At 41.3% G+C, this 20,273-nt stretch overlaps 1 protein-coding gene across 1 annotated transcript in view; it reads right to left on the reverse strand.

The window, feature by feature from the left end:
* The window catches only part of LOC311121662 (guanine nucleotide-binding protein subunit alpha-13-like), a 44,465-nt gene extending 24,198 nt beyond the window's left edge, over positions 1-20,267 (reverse strand). Inside the window, exons 1-2 of the mRNA XM_084196119.1 lie at positions 19,962-20,267; positions 6,939-7,165 (exon numbers count right to left, since the gene is read on the reverse strand). Of these exons, the coding sequence (XP_084052245.1) occupies positions 6,939-7,165; positions 19,962-20,244 (510 nt within the window). The 5' untranslated portion in view covers positions 20,245-20,267. The remainder of the gene's footprint in view (positions 1-6,938; positions 7,166-19,961) is intronic.
* Between the last annotated feature and the right edge of the window lie 6 nt (positions 20,268-20,273).

Genomic DNA, 20,273 nt, shown 5'->3' on the forward strand with positions numbered 1-20,273 from the left:
ATTACTCCTGTCTATACAGAAATAAATAAAATAATTCTAAATACTTCACCAGAAAGCATGACTTGGCCACAGAGGAATCGAGGATCATTAGCTTCTGTGGATTGTTTCAAATTGTAGGCCTATGCCTATTTGGGAAGGCCGCAATTTGGGCAGTGCGCGTGGCAATAGTCCTAGCTGATTATTGAATTGCGTCTGTCAGTGAAAAGCATCTAAAATATGACGAGGGGTGTGTGAAAAGATATAGGTGAGTCTCTCTCCAGAATGGCTCAGCTGTCTCCTGCCAATTCATTGTTTCATTGTGTGAATTGTTTGCTGTTAGATTTTTTTATTTGGATCAATTCCCCGTTACATATACAGGGTTCGTACAGACAGTGGAAAGTCAAATTCAAGGACTTTCAAGTACTTTTTCAAGCACTAATATTTATTTTCAAGGACCATCAATTTGTAATAGTTCCTATTATGCAATTGTTTCTCCCGAGTGGCGCAGCGGTCTAAGGTACTGCATCTCAGTGCTTGAGGCGTCACTACAGACCCCCTGGTTCGATTCCAGGCTGTATCACAACCGGCCATGATTGGGAGTCCCATAGGGCGGCGCACAATTGGCCCAGTGTCGTCCGGGTTTGGCCGGTGTAGGCCGTCATTGTAAATAAGAATTTGTTCTTAACTGACTTGCCTAGTTAAATAAAGGTAAAATAAATAAAATAAAAATGGCAGTATATCACCACAACCTCATTAAAGAAAACTACTAACTTACTATTCATCACTACCTACAAGTTCTACTCAATAATACATGTTTCACTAGTTATTTACTACATAGAGGAGTGGTAAGTCAGGACTGATGTTGACTTATTTACTTATATGAACTAACTCAGTAACATCTTTGAAATTGTTGCATGTTGCAATTATATTTTTGTTCAGTGTACATGCTAATAATATTAACTTCTAACTTCATCCTTCTAGCCAGCTAGTTATAGCTAGCTACCTGGCTAACAGCCAGAGCCCTTGAGCTACCTAGCTAGCTAGACACCTGACTTGAATATCAGCGACTATTTACCAGTTGTACACATTCTCCGAGAGTCTGCTTTTTATTGTTTGGGGGACGTCTGTTGACATGGCAGGAGTCGGGGGATAAAAAAAAAAAAGCCACTGTCAGCCATAGTCTCTGCCACTGTCAGCCATAGTCTCTGCCACTGTCAGCCATCGTCTCTGCCACTGTCAGCCATCGTCTCTGCCACTGTCAGCCATCGTCTCTGCCACTGTCAGCCATCGTCTCTGCCACTGTCAGCCATCGTCTCTGCCACTGTCAGCCATAGTCTCTGCCACTGTCAGCCATAGTCTCTGCCACTGTCAGCCATAGTCTCTGCCACTGTCAGCCATAGTCTCTGCCACTGTCAGCCATAGTCTCTGCCACTTGCCATTGTAGGTCTGGGCTGAGGTAGTTTGTTTCACCTCTCAGCCTATGTCGTGGGCAGAGTTTCCCATTGGACAGAGTGGTGAATGAATGGGCTGCTAACAAGGCAAATACAAGGGAGCAGGTGAACATAACGAGCACACATGAACCATTCATGATTCACTCGTTCGCAGAGGAAGGCGCGATTAGAACTCAGATCAAGAAGCCGTCTGAGCGCTGATCAACGCTGGGAACGCAATAATAAGTGGATAAACAATTAACAAAATAAAAAGGTGAGTAAACGCTATTTCACAAATAAAAAGGTGCGTAAACGGTGTTTACCCTCCACTACATCCCTGGTTGGGTCTGGCAAAACCCATTCATAAACATCAATATCCTGCCAGACAGGATTGAATCTACATTTGCCCGGCATTTTAGCTATCGATGTGACGTTTGGCGGCGCCTAATCAGTCAGTTCAGTTCTGTACCTGCCTGGCTGAGTGGAAGTGTGGGTGGAATGAGCGGGCTTGCCTGGCATCCAGAGCGCAAAACACGTGAGGAAATAAAACTCTGTAGTCAGCCTGGAAATGAATTCGCAAGAACAATACATTTTTCTAATTGTTTTCATATTAGTTCATTTTCTGTTCTCTCATTTTAATTCAAGTACTTTTTAAAGTACCAACTTGAGAAGAATACCTTGAAAATCAGAAATTAAGTACTTGAATTTCAGAGTGCCAAATTCAAGTACTTTAAACACCTCAAGCACCTTGTGCGAACCCTGCATATAGGTCACCAGTAGTAAATGTACCACTAATCCCAGTCATTTGGCTACATTAATTTCTCTTAATGCCTGTATTAATTACAGTCATTTATCGTTCTCATTCTCGGAGAGTGGAAACGTTGTTTGCAGAGTTCACAAACCGCTACACTTGTGAGAAACAAGTTTTGGTTCATTTCATAACCATCATTTATGAGATTTGTCATTTTTTTCATTGTCTTTTGTTTGGAGTGCTCCATGTGAACAATGAGCAAGTGTCTGGTTTCTCTGTCCTGATAATGTTGAGAGAGCGTGCGCGCCTGAACACGCATAGAAGTACCTGTCCATATGGCAGAGCCTGGTGCTCTTGCATTAGTTGAATTAACTTTGAGATTTTTATCATTTGAATTCAGATTTTTATGATTGACCACTTGACAATGATTTTGAGAAATTAAAACATTATTATTGAAGTGAAACTGTTCCACAACTGACAGATAAAAGGCAGAACGGTAGAATAAATGGTATGCTTCCCCAAACTTAAAACTCACTAGGAAGTCTTTTAAAAAATGTTTAAATATTTTTGAATATTAAAACATACAATCTACTTGCAGCGAAGCCGCTGAACATTTACATTACACATAGTCATCTAACAGACTCCCATCCAGAGCGACCCACAGAAGCAGCCAGGGTCAACGCCCTGCTCAAGGGCACGTCGACAGATCTCCCCACAAGGTGAAAAATGGGGACCCGGAACCAGCGACCTATCAGCCACCGGCCCAAGCTCCCAACCGCCAGGCCACCAGACCTCCAAGACCCCCCCCCAACAAATAAAACTGGTATACTTTCCTATTTATACCATTTTTATTCCTCCGCCAGTTTCGATCCTTTATATTGGGCAGACAGACCAGTTCCCTACCTCCTCCCACTGCCACCTGCTTCCTCCATGTTTGGGGTAATGCTGTAATCAATTGGTTGTAATCTTGGATTGAGCAGACCTTCCCATACAATTCTGATAACTTCATTAAAGACATAACTCCACCATTCCAATTTACAATATCATTTAAAAACAAAATACCCTTTTCAAAACTATTTTCCATAAATACAGGTATTTTATCAACCAGCACATTTGCGTTCAACCATAATATTTGTTCTATCTTTTCAGGTGGATGAAACTGAAATTGTAACCAGCTCTGCAATGCTTGTTTGAAAAAGAGAGATACTTTGAAAAAGGTTTCATTTTCAATTATTCGAAAATGAGACATGGCAATCTGCACAAAGGCAAAATGGCCATTTTTAAACAATGGATGAGCTTTTCTTAGTGATCTACTTGAGAACCGTTTAGGGTTCAAGTAAAACTTTTGTATAGGTGAAGCTTTTAGAGAGAGGTTTAGTACTTTTGTATTTAATGATGTCAACCCACCCAGTTCATATTCATTATATAGATCGGCACGCTTTATCTTGTCTGGTTCAGCATCCCAGATTACACAAAACATTTTTTGCTCATCTGATTTGAAAAAACAACTCTTCAGGAGTAGGCAACCCCATAAGTAAGTGAGTAAACTGAGATATGACTAAGGAGTTAAATCAGTTCTGGAAATTTTCCGGATTGACTGACCTTCATGTCTTAAAGTAATGATGGACTGTCGTTTCTCTTTGCTTATTTGAGCTGTTCTTGCCATAATATGGACTTGGTCTTTTACCAAATAGGGCTATCTTCTGTATACCACCCCTACCTTGTCACAACACAACTGATTTGGCTCAAATGCATTAAGGAGGAAAGAAATTCCACAAATTAACAAGGCACACCTGTTAACTGAAATGCATTTTTGGTAGTGTTCTTGTGTTGGAGATTCAGGAAGAATTTGGTGCATTTTTCTCCATATTCCATCCAGTTTGCTTTATTTTTTGTAATAGATTACATTAGATCGTTTCCTCCAGTTCTTTTTCCTCTAACTTGTTTTGTATCTCTGCCTTTTTATTATTGATGAATATTGAATTTAATGTCCTCTGAAGGTACATTTAAAAAGGTATCCCAAACAATAAGGTGATTTGCTGAACCTATATTGTACTGGAAAAATTCAGCTATAAATTATTTTGTCTTAGTTAAGAATAAATTGTCCTCCAGTAGACTGCTTACATTTATAATATCCCAGTCCACGTGGAAATTCTGTAAGAGTTATGTGAAGGCCAATTAGATGATAATCCGATCGCATTCGGTCTCCTATCAATATTTTTTTAACCTTTGATGCAAGAGAGAAAGAGACAAGAAGGTAGTCAAGATGACTAGCTGGATTAAGTCTCCATGTATATCTCACTAGGTCAGGGTTTTTTAGTATCCAAATAGCCACTATTTCTAATGTGTCCATAATATTTGTGATTTCCTTAAGGGCATGGTGATGATAGTTTGTAGAGTGATTTCCTTTACGGTCCATTGGAGGTACTTAACACTTTGTTATAGTCTCCCACCATAATGATTTTATCGTTTGTTGCCGGTAAGTTCAATAAATTGGTATAAATATTTTCAAAGAAGCATGGCTCATCCTGATTTGGACCATAGATTATAATAATAATAATATAATATGCCATTTAGCAGACGCTTTTATCCAAAGCGACTTACAGTCATGCGTGCATACATTTTTGTGTATGGGTGGTCCCGGGGATCGAACCCACTACCTTGGCGTTACAAGCGCCGTGCTCTACCAGTTGAGCTACAGAGGACCACAATGAGCAGAATCCGTTTTTTATCCACTTTCACATTGAAAAGGATCCACCTTCCTTGCGAATCATTCCTGACTATTTGCACATTAGAATCAACATTTTTGTAAATTAATATCACACCTTTTGAGTTCCTTTGTCCACGACAAAATGTCACCCCCCCCATTTCTTTTCCCACGCAACTTCATCTAAGTATACTGTAAACAGTATATGTTATATTCCTTTTCTTTTAGCCACGTAAAGACTGATCTTTTCTTATAATCTGCTAAACCGTTATAATTATAACTGGCTATACTTATTTCACCCCTTACCATAACTAGATACTCAGTCTAAATTTACCATAATAAGTGCTTGTAAAGTTACTGCCATAAGAGGTATTATGACAGACTAAAATAGATTTCAAAATGTCTGATGTTTAGAATTCAAGAAACAGGTTCTAGCAATATTTGTTTTTCTTCCCTTGCCCGTTTGCCTGTGAGCCAACGCCACAGATGTTAAGACAATTGAGTCAAGCTATGTGTGCAGTAGATCTGAGTAGGTTGATGTGTGTGATATCGGATGTGATTTAGTGAGAGGGTGTATAATGTCTGGATAAGAGTAATACTATAATGTGTGACGTCTAAATAAATAATAACCCAGACAATTTGCATGATTAAGTGTCTGTGTGTAACATGAAGTGAGTATAGCCTTAATAATCAGGATGATAATTGTAATCCATATCGTATCACCATCATAGTTGCATCATAATTACATTAAACATAATTTTCATAGAAAACCCATCCCAGCATTTCCATAGCAATTGACATTTCACATGATTATGAAAGAGACCTTGCATTACTCTACAGTAATGGCATCACTACAATACAAATGTATCCCGTACAATATATTATTATTATTATTATTATTATTATTATTATTATTATTATTATTATTCCTCCATAGCATAAAGCTGTTGGTACTCGTCGATTTCCCTCAGGATCTTAGTATTCAGGTTGGCTCAGAACTGCAAGCAGTTGTTACAAATGTTTTAACGATGCGTCTTTCCTACAACGGCCGAAGATGTAACAGGCGTTTCGCAAAACTAGCGTTAGCTTTTCTGCCTCGTCTGAGTCGGTGCCGTTTGCAGAGTCGCTGGGTATGTAGCATTGCTCGATCCTTGGCTTGTGCGAGCTGGAAAAGTTCATAGGAGCAGGAGCCCATCTCCTGTTTCTGTAGCAAGGCAGCTTGATGTACAAGTACACCCCCTGGACAGGACGCTAGTGTATCGCAGGGCCTTACCCCCAATCTATCTCTTTAATGCTGAGTGGCCTATGAAGTCTTTATAAAAGAAATGGCTCCACATTTCCATGATCTGATTTTGCCTATAGCCTACTTTGAAGCAAGGTAAGACATGCCTCATAATATGTAGTAAAACATTCAGGTTTCAAACAATTAAGTACCTTTTCAAAATGCATACTGCCTCCAGCTCCCATTTGTAAAGTGGTGGGTGACGCGCTGATAGCCTGTTGCCTGCACTTGAATGGCGCGCTTCAATTACCAGTTGAGAAATAAAAATAGTAGCTATTTTTTCATCATGCACCAAAACTGTTTTTAACACGCAATTGCATTTCGATTGGTTGTGCAATGAATGGCCTTATAAAAGCACGTTTTACTCCAGCGGCAACCAGCTGAGGAGCTGCTGGGGAAATCTAGCTCGGAATAGGCTCTGTATGCTGGGGGCGTGTGATCGTTCTGTTGGATAAATAAGATACATGATGACTAACGAAAATACACACAGGCCAATTGAATTCCACTCAATTATGCAAATTAACCTATAGACCGATTAGCATGACAGTCAAATATAATTTCCATCGACTGGTATTTCCATCAATGAATAAAAAGCACCATTTTGCAATGGGATTATTTTGGCCGGCAACAATTTCATTTATCGGCTGTTCATTTTATTGTATTTTGCCCAAAAGCCGGCAATTGACGGATAACGGAAACCCTGGGGTGTGTGTACTGGGGTGTGTGTACTGCGGTGTGTGTACTGCGGTGTGTGTACTGCGGTGTGTGTACTGCGGTGTGTGTACTGACCAGTTGGAACTCCCTGCGTCTATCGTAGGCTTGTTGTATTCCGCTGTCGGCCCACAGGACCTGGATGGAGGGCAGGTACTTGAGGAACACGCTTGTCTCCACCTGGCCGTTCGCCATCATCGCAGACCGTGTGTCGAATGACATCATATTGTCTCCGTGCACCTGGTTGTCAGGGGAACCCCAGGGGATGTGAAGCTTCTCCCGTGCATCCACCAACACACGCACACCTGAAGAGGACAGATAGGGTTTAGAGTTAACAACAACAACCACACACAGAAACTCTCTGATGGGGGTCTGTGGCCCACAACCCACTGTCTGACACAAGTACCGGAAGGTAACAAAAGTGATTTCAAACAAGTCTGAATGTTGGAGGATATACAGTGCATTCGGAAAGTATTCAGACCCCTTGACTTTTCCACATTTTGTTATATTACAGCCTTATTCCCTCGATCTGCCACTGAAAAACATCCCCACATCATGATACTATCACCACAATGCTTCACCGTAGGGATGGTTCCAGGTTTCCTCCAGACGTGACGCTTGGCATTCGGGCCAGAGTTCAATCTTGGTTTCATCCGACAAGAGAATCTTGTTTCTCATGGTCTGAGAGTTCTTTAGGTGCCTTTTGGCAAACCCTAAGCGGGCTGTCGTGCCTTTTACTGACAGTGGCTTCAGTCTGAACACTCTACCATAAAGGCCTGATTGGTGGAGTGCTGCAGAGATGGTTGTCCTTCTGGAAGGTTCTCCCATCTCCACAGAGGAACTCTGGAGCTCTGTCAGAGTGACCATCAGGTTCTTGGTCACCTCCCTGACCAAGGCCCTTCTCCCCAATTGCTCAGTTTGGCCGGGCGGCCAGCTCTAGGAAGAGTCTTGGTGGTTCCAAACTTCTTCCATTTAAGAATAGAGGCCACTGTGTTCGTGGGGACCTTCAATGCTGCAGAGATTTTTTTGGCCCTTCCCCAGATCTGTGCCTCGACACAATCTTGTCTCGGAGCTCTACGGACAATTCCTTCGACTTAATGGCTTGGTTTTTGCTTGAATAATTTTGAAAAGAATAATGGCAAATGTTGCACAATCCAGGTGTGGAAAGCTCTTAGAGTCTTACCAAGAAAGACTCACAGCTGTAATTACTGCCAAAGGTGCTTCTAGAAAGTATTCACTCAGGGGTGTAAATACTTATGTAAATGAGATATGTCTGTATTTCATTTTCAATCAATTAGCAAACATTTCTAAAAAAACATGTTTTCACTTTGTCATTATGGGGTATTGTGTGTAGATCTGTGAAACAAAAAAATCTATTTAAAGGCTGTAACACAACAAAATGTTGAATAAGTCAAGGCGTATAAGTCCTGACCAGCTGTCTGGGACAGGGATGTTGTTTCGATGTGCCAATTCGTAGGCAAGTTCTATGCATTTGAGGCTACTAAACTGGGCAGCGAAAATTCTTGATATGTTTATCAAGCTAAGATTCCATGTCATCAGATCAGACCTTGTGTTCCTTTGCTACTCTATCATCGCCTCTCATTATCAAGCTCAGACTCCATGTATTTTGTATTTATTATGGATCCATGTATGTGTTTGTGTGTGTGTGTATATATATATATATATATATATATATATATATATATATATATATATATATATATATATATATATATATATATATATATATATATATATATATATATATACATATACATACATACACACACACACATTTATATACACATACATACATACATACATACATACATACATACACACACATATATACACATACACAAACATATATACATTCACACATATATATATATATATATATACACATTTACACACACACATACACATACAGTGGGGAAAAAAAGTATTTAGTCAGCCACCAATTGTGCAAGTTCTCCCACTTAAAAAGATGAGAGGCCTGTAATTTTCATCATAGGTACACGTCAACTATGACAGACAAATTGAGAAAAGAAATTCCAGAAAATCACATTGTAGGATTTTTAATGAATTTATTAGCAAATTATGGTGGAAAATAAGTATTTGGTCACCTACAAACAAGCAAGATTTCTGGCTCTCACAGACCTGTAACTTCTTCTTTAAGAGGCTCCTCTGTCCTCCACTCGTTACCTGTATTAATGGCACCTGTTTGAACTTGTTATCCGTATAAAAGACCTGTCCACAACCTCAAACAGTCACACTCCAAACTCCACTATGGCCAAGACCAAAGAGCTGTCAAAGGACACCAGAAACAAAATTGTAGACCTGCACCAGGCTGGGAAGACTGAATCTGCAATAGGTAAGCAGCTTGGTTTGAAGAAATCAACTGTGGGAGCAATTATTAGGAAATGGAAGACATACAAGACCACTGATAATCTCCCTCGATCTGGGGCTCCACGCAAGAGTTTACCCCGTGGGGTCAAAATGATCACAAGAACGGTGAGCAAAAATCCCAGAACCACATGGGGGGACCTAGTGAATGACCTGCAGAGAGCTGGGACCAAAGTAACAAAGCCTACCATCAGTAACACACTACGCCGCCAGGGACTCAAATCCTGCAGTCCCCCTGCTTAAGCCAGTACATGTCCAGGCCCGTCTGAAGTTTGCTAGAGTGCCTTTGGATGATCCAGAAGAGGATTGGGAGAATGTCATATGGTCAGATGAAACCAAAATAGAACTTTTTGGTAAAAACTCAACTCGTCGTGTTTGGAGGACAAAGAATGCTGAGTTGCATCCAAAGAACACCATACCTACTGTGAAGCATGGGGGTGGAAACATCATGCTTTGGGGCTGTTTTTCTGCAAAGGGACCAGGACGACTGATCCGTGTAAAGGAAAGAATGAATGGGGCCATGTATCGTGAGATTTTGAGTGAAAACCTCCTTCCATCAGCAAGGGCATTGAAGATGAAACGTGGCTGGGTCTTTCAGCATGACAATGATCCCAAACACACCGCCCGGGCAACGAAGGAGTGGCTTCGTAAGAAGCATTTCAAGGTCCTGGAGTGGCCTAGCCAGTCTCCAGATCTCAACCCCATAGAAAATCTTTGGAGGGAGTTGAAAGTCTGTGTTGCCCAGCGACAGCCCCAAAACATCACTGCTCTAGAGGAGATCTGCATGGAGGAATGGGCCAAAATACCAGCAACAGTGTGTGAAAACCTTGTGAAGACTTACAGAAAACGTTTGACCTGTGTCATTGCCAACAAAGGGTATATAACAAAGTATTGAGAAACTTTTGTTATTGACCAAATACTTATTTTCCACCATAATTTGCAAATAAATTCATAAAAAATCCTACAATGTGATTTTCTGGATTTTTTTTCCTAATTTTGTCTGTCATAGTTGACGTGTACCTATGATGAAAATTACAGGCCTCTCTCATCTTTTTAAGTGGGAGAACTTGTACAATTGGTGGCTGACTAAATACTTTTTTCCCCCACTGTATGTATGTATATATATATATATATATATATATATATATATATATATATATATATATATATATATATATATATGCACACATATATACAGTGAGGTAAAAAAGTATTTGATCCCCTGCTGATTTTGTACGTTTGCCCACTGACAAAGACATGATCAGTCTATAATTTTAATGGTAGGTTTATTTGAACAGCGAGACAGAATAAAAAAAAGAATCCAGAAAAACGCATGTAAAAAATGTTGTAAATTGATTTGCATTTTAATGAGGGAAATAAGAATTTGACCCCTCTGCAAAACATGACTTAGTACTTGGTGGCAAAACCCTTGTTGGCAATCACAGAGGTCAGACGTTTCTTGTAGTTGGCCACCAGGTTTGCACACATCTCAGGAGGGATTTTGTCCCACTCCTCTTTGCAGATCTTCTCCAAGTCATTAAGGTTTCGAGCCTGATGTTTGGCAACTCGAACCTTCAGCTCCCTCCACAGATTTTCTATGGGATTAAGGTCTGGAGACTGCCTAGGCCACTCCAGGACCTTAATGTGCTTCTTCTTGAGCCACTCCTTTGTTGCCTTGGCCGTGTGTTTTGGGTCATTGTCATGCTGGAATAACGATCCACGACCCATTTTTAATGCCCTGGCAGAGGGAAGGAGGTTCTCACCCAAGATTTGACGGTACATGGCCCCGTCCATCGTCCCTTTGATGCGGTGAAGTTGTCCTGTCCCCTTAGCAGAAAAACACCCCCAAAGCATAAAGTTTCCACCTCCATGTTTGACGGTGGGGATGGTGTTCTTGGGGTCATAGGCATCATTCCTCCTCCTCCAAACACGGCGAGTTGAGTTGATGCCAAAGAGCTCGATTTTGGTCTCATCTGACCACAACACTTTCACCCAGTTCTCCTCTGAATCATTCAGATGTTCATTGGCAAACTTCAGACGGGCCTGTATATGTGCTTTCTTGAGCAGGGGGACCTTGCGGTAGCTGCAGGATCTCAGTCCTTCACGGCGTAGTGTGTTACCAATTGTTTTCTTGGTGACTATGGTCCCAGCTGCCTTGAGATCATTGACTAGATCCTCCCGTGTAGTTCTGGGCTGATTCCTCACCGTTCTCATGATCATTGCAACTCCACGAGGTGAGATCTTGCATGGAGCCCCAGGCCGAGGGAGATTGACAGTGCTTTTGTGTTTCTTCCATTTGCGAATAATCGCACCAACTGTTGTCACCTTCTCACCACGCTGCTTGGCGATGGTCTTGTAGCCCATTCCAGCCTTGTGTAGGTCTACAATGTTGTCCCTGACATCCTTGGAGAGCTCTTTGGTCTTGGCCATGGTGGAGAGTTTGGAATCTGATTGATTGATTGCTTCTGTGGACAGGTGTCTTTTATACAGGTAACAAACTGAGATTAGGAGCACTCCCTTTAAGAGTGTGCTCCTAATCTCAGCTCGTTACCTGTATAAAAGACACCTGGGAGCCAGAAATCTTTCTGATTGAGAGGGGGTCAAATACTAATTTCCCTCATTAAAATGCAAATGAATTTATAACATTTTTGACATGCGTTTTTCTGGATTTTTGTTGTTGTTATTCTGTCTCTCACTGTTCAAATTAACCTACCATTAAAATTATAGACTGATCATTTCTTTGTCAGTGGGCAAACGTACAAAATCAGCAGGGGATCAAATAAATTTTTCCCTCACTGTACACACACACACATATATATATACACATACACATATATATATATATATACACATATATATACACATATACACACACACACACACACATATACATACATATATATATATATATATATATATATATATATATATATATATATATATATATATATATATTTTAAAAAATCATACTGGCCCCCTGTGGGAATCGAACCCACAACCCTGGCGTTGCAAGCGCCATGCTCTACACGGAGCTACTTCCCTTCTCTCACTTCCTTGTCTGCTCTCTCAAGAACCTCAAGGGGGGCTAGACCCCTGCTTTTTTTAAACGTTTGAATACACGGGTCATGATGATGCCTGCTCTGTAACAATAAAAACACACATCATGTGCATGACAAATTGCCAAAAATACTATGCATAAAAATGACCCCAAAGACGAACTCTTGCACGGACTCTGCACACACACTGGCCTCTACCCACACACTCACACATACAGTACGTACCTTGACACCCAAACATACGCTCACACTTTTTTGCACCAACTCTCCTGCACTGACTATGCACACATGCTGGACTCGCACACATTTACACTGACACCAACACACACGCATACTGACGACACACACACACACACACACACTCACACTCATCACATTCGCTGCTGCTACTATCTATTATCAATCCTGTTGCCTAGTTACTTTACCCCTACCTATATGTACATAGCAACCTCAATTACCCCGTACCCCTGCGCATCGACTTGGTACTGGTATTTCCTGTATATAGCCATGTTTGTTTGTTTTTACTCGTTGTTATTCACTGTGTATTTATTCCTTGTGTCACTATTTACATTATAATTTTTTTTATCTTTAACTCTGCATTGTTGGAAAAGGACCCGTAAGTAAGCATTTCACTGTTAGTCTACACCTGTTGAAATGTAATCATAATTTGTATGGGGCATGGTGGCCATTGGCACAACTTACCCCAAGGCAAACATTGACTATATTAACCCACACAGCTACAAGGATGGAGTTTTATGCTAGGTTTAGGACCTCATATTGTAGCTTATAGACTCCCTAACTGACTTATAAAACAATCTTTAAATTATCTACTTTGGTTTAGATAAAAGCATCATAAAACCTATAACACAATCAATTCATTTGACCTAACGTGCATACCACCTTTTCCCATGTGGTTTCTTCCTTCACAGACTCCTTGAAATGATGACCTCTTCCTAAATATTTGGTCACATGATTAATTTTGTTCATAAAACTGGTTGTTTGGATCCTGATTGGACGAGCAGCGTTGCAAGCCGAGCTGTATTGGCCGTCACAAACACACCTATGGCTGCTAACAGTTCCATCTGAATTATCACTGCGCCTTCATAAGAATATCATGTTCGTGTCGCTGTCCGAATCATCTCTTGTATTTATCTTAACTCACACATTATTTCACCTTGTTTCCAGCATTTGGTTTGGTGGCGGTTAATATGCGCCGTCTGCCTACATTCACCTGCTATTTCTGTCAAGCCGTCTACGCATACAATTTGATGCATAAATTCAATAAATCCAAAGTATGCGCCACACAGAACGCACTGCAACGCAATACTGAAGGCTAACGCAGCGTTTCATTGGAAATGAATGTACTTCTGGTGTACCAAAACACAATGACGCTGTAGATGTGATCAAGGCATAAGGAACGCGCGGCAGTGCTGTATCATGAATACAATCACAGGTAAATGGGTTGACAATGCCATTTACCTGCGGCAGTATTCATGATACAGCACTGCCACTTGTGCCTTATTGCTTAAGTACGGTTTCCTAGAAACAAGGGGTGGCTCCACTAACCCTTTGGCTCAACTTACCCCTCTCCCGTATACATGATCCCAATTCTAGCTCCAATACACCGGTAAAATGAAAACCCCAAAAAGTATATTGTGCTGATATATTGGCTTGTTGAACCATGTTGCGCGCCGTAGCTTAAAAACTCAGTGGATAGTACCAGTCGGCTTTGAACCATGTCGGTATTTAATACCAGTTGGTAATAAATACACTGAACAAAAAAACACAACATGTAAATTGTTGGTCCCATTTTTCATGAGCTGAAATAAAATATCACAGATTGGATCATTCTGATTGGCTGGGCCTGGCTCCCCAGTGGGTGGGCCTGGCTGCCAAGTGGGTGGGCCTATGCCCTCCAATGCACATCCATGGCTGCACCTCTGCCCAGTCATGGGAAATCCATAGATTAAGGCCCAATGAAATTATTTCAATTGACTGATTTCCTTATATGAACTGTAACTCAGTAAAATCCTTGAAATTGTTGCATGTTGCGTTTATATATTTTTTCAGTATAGAATGTTGTGGCCCGCCTGCCTTTGGGGAAAACAAATTCACCTTTTTCAAACACAATTTTCTTGTTTTCTGCTTGTTAATTACAAAACTACATTTAAGGAAAAGTACAACAGGTCTAAAGATTACTTTTCAACATTGCCTTCTCCCAAGCATTCCCACTACGTAGAAAAACGTAGTATTGTAGGGCTTCGCTCTTGCCCCTTTTCATGACAGCGCTAACGTTAGTCACGTGAGTGATTGCTAGCTAGCTACTGACCGGACATTAAGCTAGCCAAAACCACACAAACAAACAGACTATACAGATACAAGAAGTGAGTGGAGTTACAGTGCATTCGGAAAGTATTCAGACCCCTTCACTTTTTCCACTTTGTTATGTTACAGCCTTATTCTAAAATGGATTAAATAAATGTTTTTCTTCATCAATCTACACACAATACCCCATAATGACAAAGTGAAAACAGGTTTTTATAAATTTTTGCAAATGTATTAAAAATAAACAGAAATACCTTATTTACGTAAGTATTCAAACTAAGGATGCACGATATAAATCGGTAAGCATATCGGAATCGGCCGATATTAGCTAAAAACGCCAACACCGACATTGGCTCTTGTATAGTTTAACACCGATGTGCAAAACCGATGTCAAAGCTGACGTGCATACCTGTATAACGTAGGTAGATGACCTAACCTAGCCCACAATGTCTGCTGTGTGGATCTATTCTGAAGTTTCAAAGGAAGACAACAAAAAGTCCATATGCAACGTTTGTGCTGCTATTATTTCCCGAGGAGGGGAGAAAGTGAAATCTTTCAATACCACAAACCTAATTACTCATTTGAAAGTGCATCACCCCCAGACGTTCAGCAACTACTTACAAAAGCAGAAAAAAAACTAAGCTCACACTTCCAACAACTAAACAAGTTCAAGTCGAGCAGTCATTTGAAAGAGTAAGAACATTTCGGCGAGACTCAAAGGTGAAATCCATTAACGCCAAGATAATGGTATTCATTACCCATGACATTCTACCGTTCTCTGTCGTGGATGTTGTTGGCTTTCGCCGACTGGTCGAGCACATCGAGCCCCGGTACACACTACCAAGTACGCGCTATTTTTCAGATGTTGCCCTACCGGAGTTACACAGTATTGTTGAAACGCACATCCATGAGCTACTTGCTATGGGCGTCACTGCTATTAGCTTCACCACTGACATTTGGACTAGCGATGTCAGCCCCACGAGCATGCTGAGTCTGACAGCACAGTGGGTCGACAAGGATTTCGTCCTGAGGAGAGCCGTATTGCATGCTCAAGAATGTGCTGGTTCTCATACCGCTGCTACCATTTCAATGGCATTTGAGAACATGTTTGAAACTTGAAAAATCCCCAAGAACAAAGTACAGGCTGTGCTACGTGATAATGATAACGTGTAACATGACAAAGGCTTTGGAAGAATGAGGAGATGCCAGTTTGCCATGCATGGCACACACACCAGTGGCAACAGGTAGGAAGATAGTGGGTGATTTTAAACACTCACAGCTAGCATACAGCCGCCTGCAAGCAATACAGGAACAGTACTTTTTACATGATAGAGAGACTGCTGGAACAAAAACGAGTGCTTGGCGTGTACACAGCCGACTATACGTTACCTGCAACAAATCAGTACAAACCAGTGGACTCTCATTGAAAACATGAACACTCTCCTAGCTCCATTCGAACAACTGACTCGAGAAATAAGTTCATCAACTGCGTCTGCAGCAGACGTGATACCCTCTGTCATGGCATTGAAACGCCTGCTCAACAAAACTGCCGACACAGACCGTGAGGTTAAAACTTGCAAAACTACTCTAGAGGCTGTGAACAAGCAATTCGGTGGCATTCTCTCTGAGCCTCTTTACTGTGTCGCCACCATGCTCGATGCTAGGTACAAGGACCGCTACTTCGACGCAGACAAGAAACAGGGTTTAGGTGAAATGTTACAGACACAGCTGGACAAGATGGAAACGGACACGGTGAGAGTGCGCACCGAGGAAGAGGAACCACGACAGAAGAGGCCATAGACAGACAGAGCTGTAACTTCACTGCTTGACATGTATGATGAAATCCTGGTTGAGAATGGAACGACTGAACAACGAAACAGCACAGTAAGTAAGTGAAAGAAATAGGTTTTGATTATGTTTTACTGGTAATGGGGACACACGTAAATGCCAACAAAATAACTTTTTGGTTAGTGTGTGTGTGTGTGTGTGTCTCTGTGAGAGAGGGACGCGTTGTATTTTCATTTTCTGTTACTACATCGGCCAACATTTGCCAATGTTGATATATGCCTAATGATCCTTTGGAATGCAAGAATAATGCAATATGTTGTATTAAATGTACTAACCCCCCCCCCCCTTTCCCATTATTTGCTGATACTAGCATACCTGACAGAACCTACTATTCCCAGGAATAAAGATGCACTTGGATACTGGAGAAGTAACAAGCACCGTTTCCCCATCCTAGCTAAAGCTGCGCGCAAGTATCTTGGTGCTCCCTGTGCTATTGTGGACAGTGAGCGCCTTTTCAGTGCAGCTTCACACATTGTAGACAAAAAAGAAACAGACTCTCGTGACAAAGCCGAGCAGGTCCTCTTTGTGAAGAAAAACCTCCCCCAAATGGTAAAATTATAAATGGGCAGTAATAAAATATATATATATATATTGTAACCCAGCCATCTAGAGTCAATGGAAAATAATTGACTAAGCCCAATGGCTTTTCTGTTGTATATTCATGGCTGGTATAGGTCAAGACTTTCATTTAATTTAAAACAAAGCAGTTTTGTTATTTCGTTAATTTTTTTTATTTCCTAAATGAAAGATGAGATGATGTGTTGTAAATTTGCTCGCATTTTACTAGTCAGGTCAGTTGAGCACATTTGAAAAGTTTAAGTTGTGCCATTTATAGCAGTTTATGACATAGCCTAGAGACAGTCATTTTTTTCAAGCAGTTAAAACTAAAATGATTAACTGCATTTTAGTTTAAACCAATATTTATTTCAAAGCATTTTTAAGTTTCTTCATACAGTCAAGATTGGATAGTAGAAGAGCCACCAACAACTGAACCATCTTTGTAATGCGGGGCAGCTAAAATATTTGTGTCATGAATATCTGTTGTGCGATAAAATACATTCATGGATTTGTCATGTTTCTCATTTACAAGTTATTAAACAATCTGTTCCTAACTGAACAAATTAACATATGACATTTTGTTTCAACTATTTAACTGTACTAGAATGCTTAAAAGGCCGCTACAATGTTAAATATTGGATATCGGTATCGGCCAAAACTGTCATATCGGTGCATCCCTAATACAGACCCTTTGCTATGAGACTCGAAATTGACCTCAGGTGCATCCTGTTTCCATTGATCATCCTTGAGATGTTTCTACAACTTGATTGGAGTCCACCTGTAGTGAATTCAATTGATTGGACATGATTTGGAAAGGCACACACCTGTCTATATAAGGTCCCACAGTTGACAGTGCATGTCAGAGCAAAAACCAAGCCATGAGGTCGAAGGAATTGTCTGTAGAGCTCCGAGACAGGATTGTGTCGAGGCACAGATCTGGGGAAGGGTACCAAAACATTTCTGCAGCATTGAAGGTCCCCAAGAACACAGTGGCCTCCATCATTCTTAAAATGGAAGAAGTTTGGAATCACCAAGACTCTTCCTAGAGCTGGCCGCCCAGCCAAACTGAGCAATCGGGGGAGAAGGGCCTTGGTCAGGGAGGTGACCAAGAACCCGATAGTCGCTCTGACAGAGCTCCAGTTTTCCTTTGTGGAGATGGGAGAACTTTCCAGAAGGACAACCATCTCTGCAGCACTCCACCAATCAGGCCTTTACGGTAGAGTGGCCAGAGGGAAGCCACTCCTCAGTAAAAGGCACATGACAGCCCGCTTGGAGTTTGCCAAAAGGCACTTAAAGGACTCTCAGACCATGAGAAACAAGATTCTCTGGTCTGATGAAACCAAGATTGAACTCTTCGACCTGAATGCCAAGCGTCACGTCTTGAGGAAACCTGGCACCATCCCTACGGTGAAGCATGGTGGTGGCAGCATCATGCTGTGGGGATGTTTTTCAGCAGCAGGGACTGGGATACTACTCAAGATCGAGGGAAAGATTAATGGAGCAAAGTACAGAGAGATCCTTGACGAAAACCTACTCCAGAGTGCTCAGGACCTCAGATTGGGGCAAAGGTTCACCTTCCAACAGGACAATGACCCTAAGCACACAGCCAAGACAACGCAGGAGTGGCTTTGGGACAAGTCTCTATGTCCTTGAGTGGCCCAGCCTGAGCCCGGACTTGAACCCGATCGAACTGCAGAGAAGAATGGGAGAAACTCCCCAAATACAGGTGTGCCAAGCTTGTAGTGTCATACCCAATATGACTTGAGGCTGTAATTGCTGCCAAAGGTGTTTCAACAAAGTACCGAGTAAAGGGTCTGAATACTTACTTAAATGTGATATTTCCTTCTTTTTTGTGTGCAAAAAAATCTAACCTGTTTTTGCTTTGTCATTATGGGGTATTGTGTGTAGATTGAGGGGGGAAAAACAATTTTATCAATTTTAGAATAAGGTTGTAACGTAACAAAATGTGGAAAAGGTGAAGGGGTCTGAATACTTTCTAAATGCACTGTACAAACGTACTATACTAAACAAGCTAAATGTCTTACGTGTACTTGGACACCAGGGTCCCACTCAGATTAGCCTTAAGGGTCTATCAGAGTATCAAACGAGTACGTGTATGCACAGCAGTGTTCTAGAATATTGGACCATTGGCATTCATACTTTTCTAATTCTGAGCGCAGCTCACATGTACATTTAACAACACAACAGCTTTTCGGCATGTTTTGTAATTTCTGTATAATTAAATATCGATGACTAAGTTGGCTTTTATTTTTATGGGGGTCAATGTGGAATACCGTTCGTTTTCCCCAATTTCTGTGTGGGCGTGGTCGAGGGGAATTCCTTCTTATGACATGAATACCGACCTGGAGTATAGTGGTAAAACAATGCTGTCATATCGGAATTCCGACATCTTTCTGTAGCTTCGCCATTGAAGGGTTGACAGCCGGAAGTAATACTTTCTAAAGAGGCGTCCTAATGCCCTTTTTGCATGAATTGCATCATAGTTTGTGTGCATCGGATTTAACTAGTTATAACATAAAATGGCCCTTTTACCTAAGAAGCTGAGACGCTCTCATACATTAACATTTTAGTCATTTAGCGGACGCTCTTATCCAGAGCGATTTACAGTTAGTGAGTGCATACATTTTTTTTCTTCCGGCTCATACTAGCCGATAGTTATAAACAACACTGGCGTTCCTCCACAAAGCAGTGATGTTTAATTTTATTTCTGAAGCTAAACCCCTAGCTAACTAGCTAACTTCGGCTAGAAGCAGCTCCACGCATACACAGAATGTAAACTTCGCCCAAAAGTTTTTTACCACTCAACTTTCACTCGGGCTCGAAAGAAGAAAGTTCAGAATGTTAACTAATGTAACTTTTTAGTCCCGTAGACGTTCTCCCTAGTTACCTTTGATAACATTGCTGTAAATTGTTCCCCGGAACTCTTCACGATCTTGCTGGTCGAAGTCCTGCCCGTGGATGATCCTCATCTGTTTGAGGAAAGTGGACTTTCCGCTCTCGCCCGCGCCCAGTAAAAGTATCTTTACTAGTCGTTCCGCGTAGGTTTTGTCCCGGGAAAGACTTTTGTCAATCTCCTTAGATTTCCTCAGCTGTTCCACCTCGGTGCTGGTAAGCAGGCAAACTGGGAAGCACTGGTTTAGCACGGATCGGGTCGACAGGAAGTCCGCCATGTTTCAACCAGCTTCATCGATATACGGGA

Source organism: Coregonus lavaretus, assembly GCF_964263955.1.
Source record: "Coregonus lavaretus genome assembly, contig: HAP1_SCAFFOLD_1294, whole genome shotgun sequence".
Lineage (NCBI taxonomy): Eukaryota > Metazoa > Chordata > Actinopteri > Salmoniformes > Salmonidae > Coregonus > Coregonus lavaretus.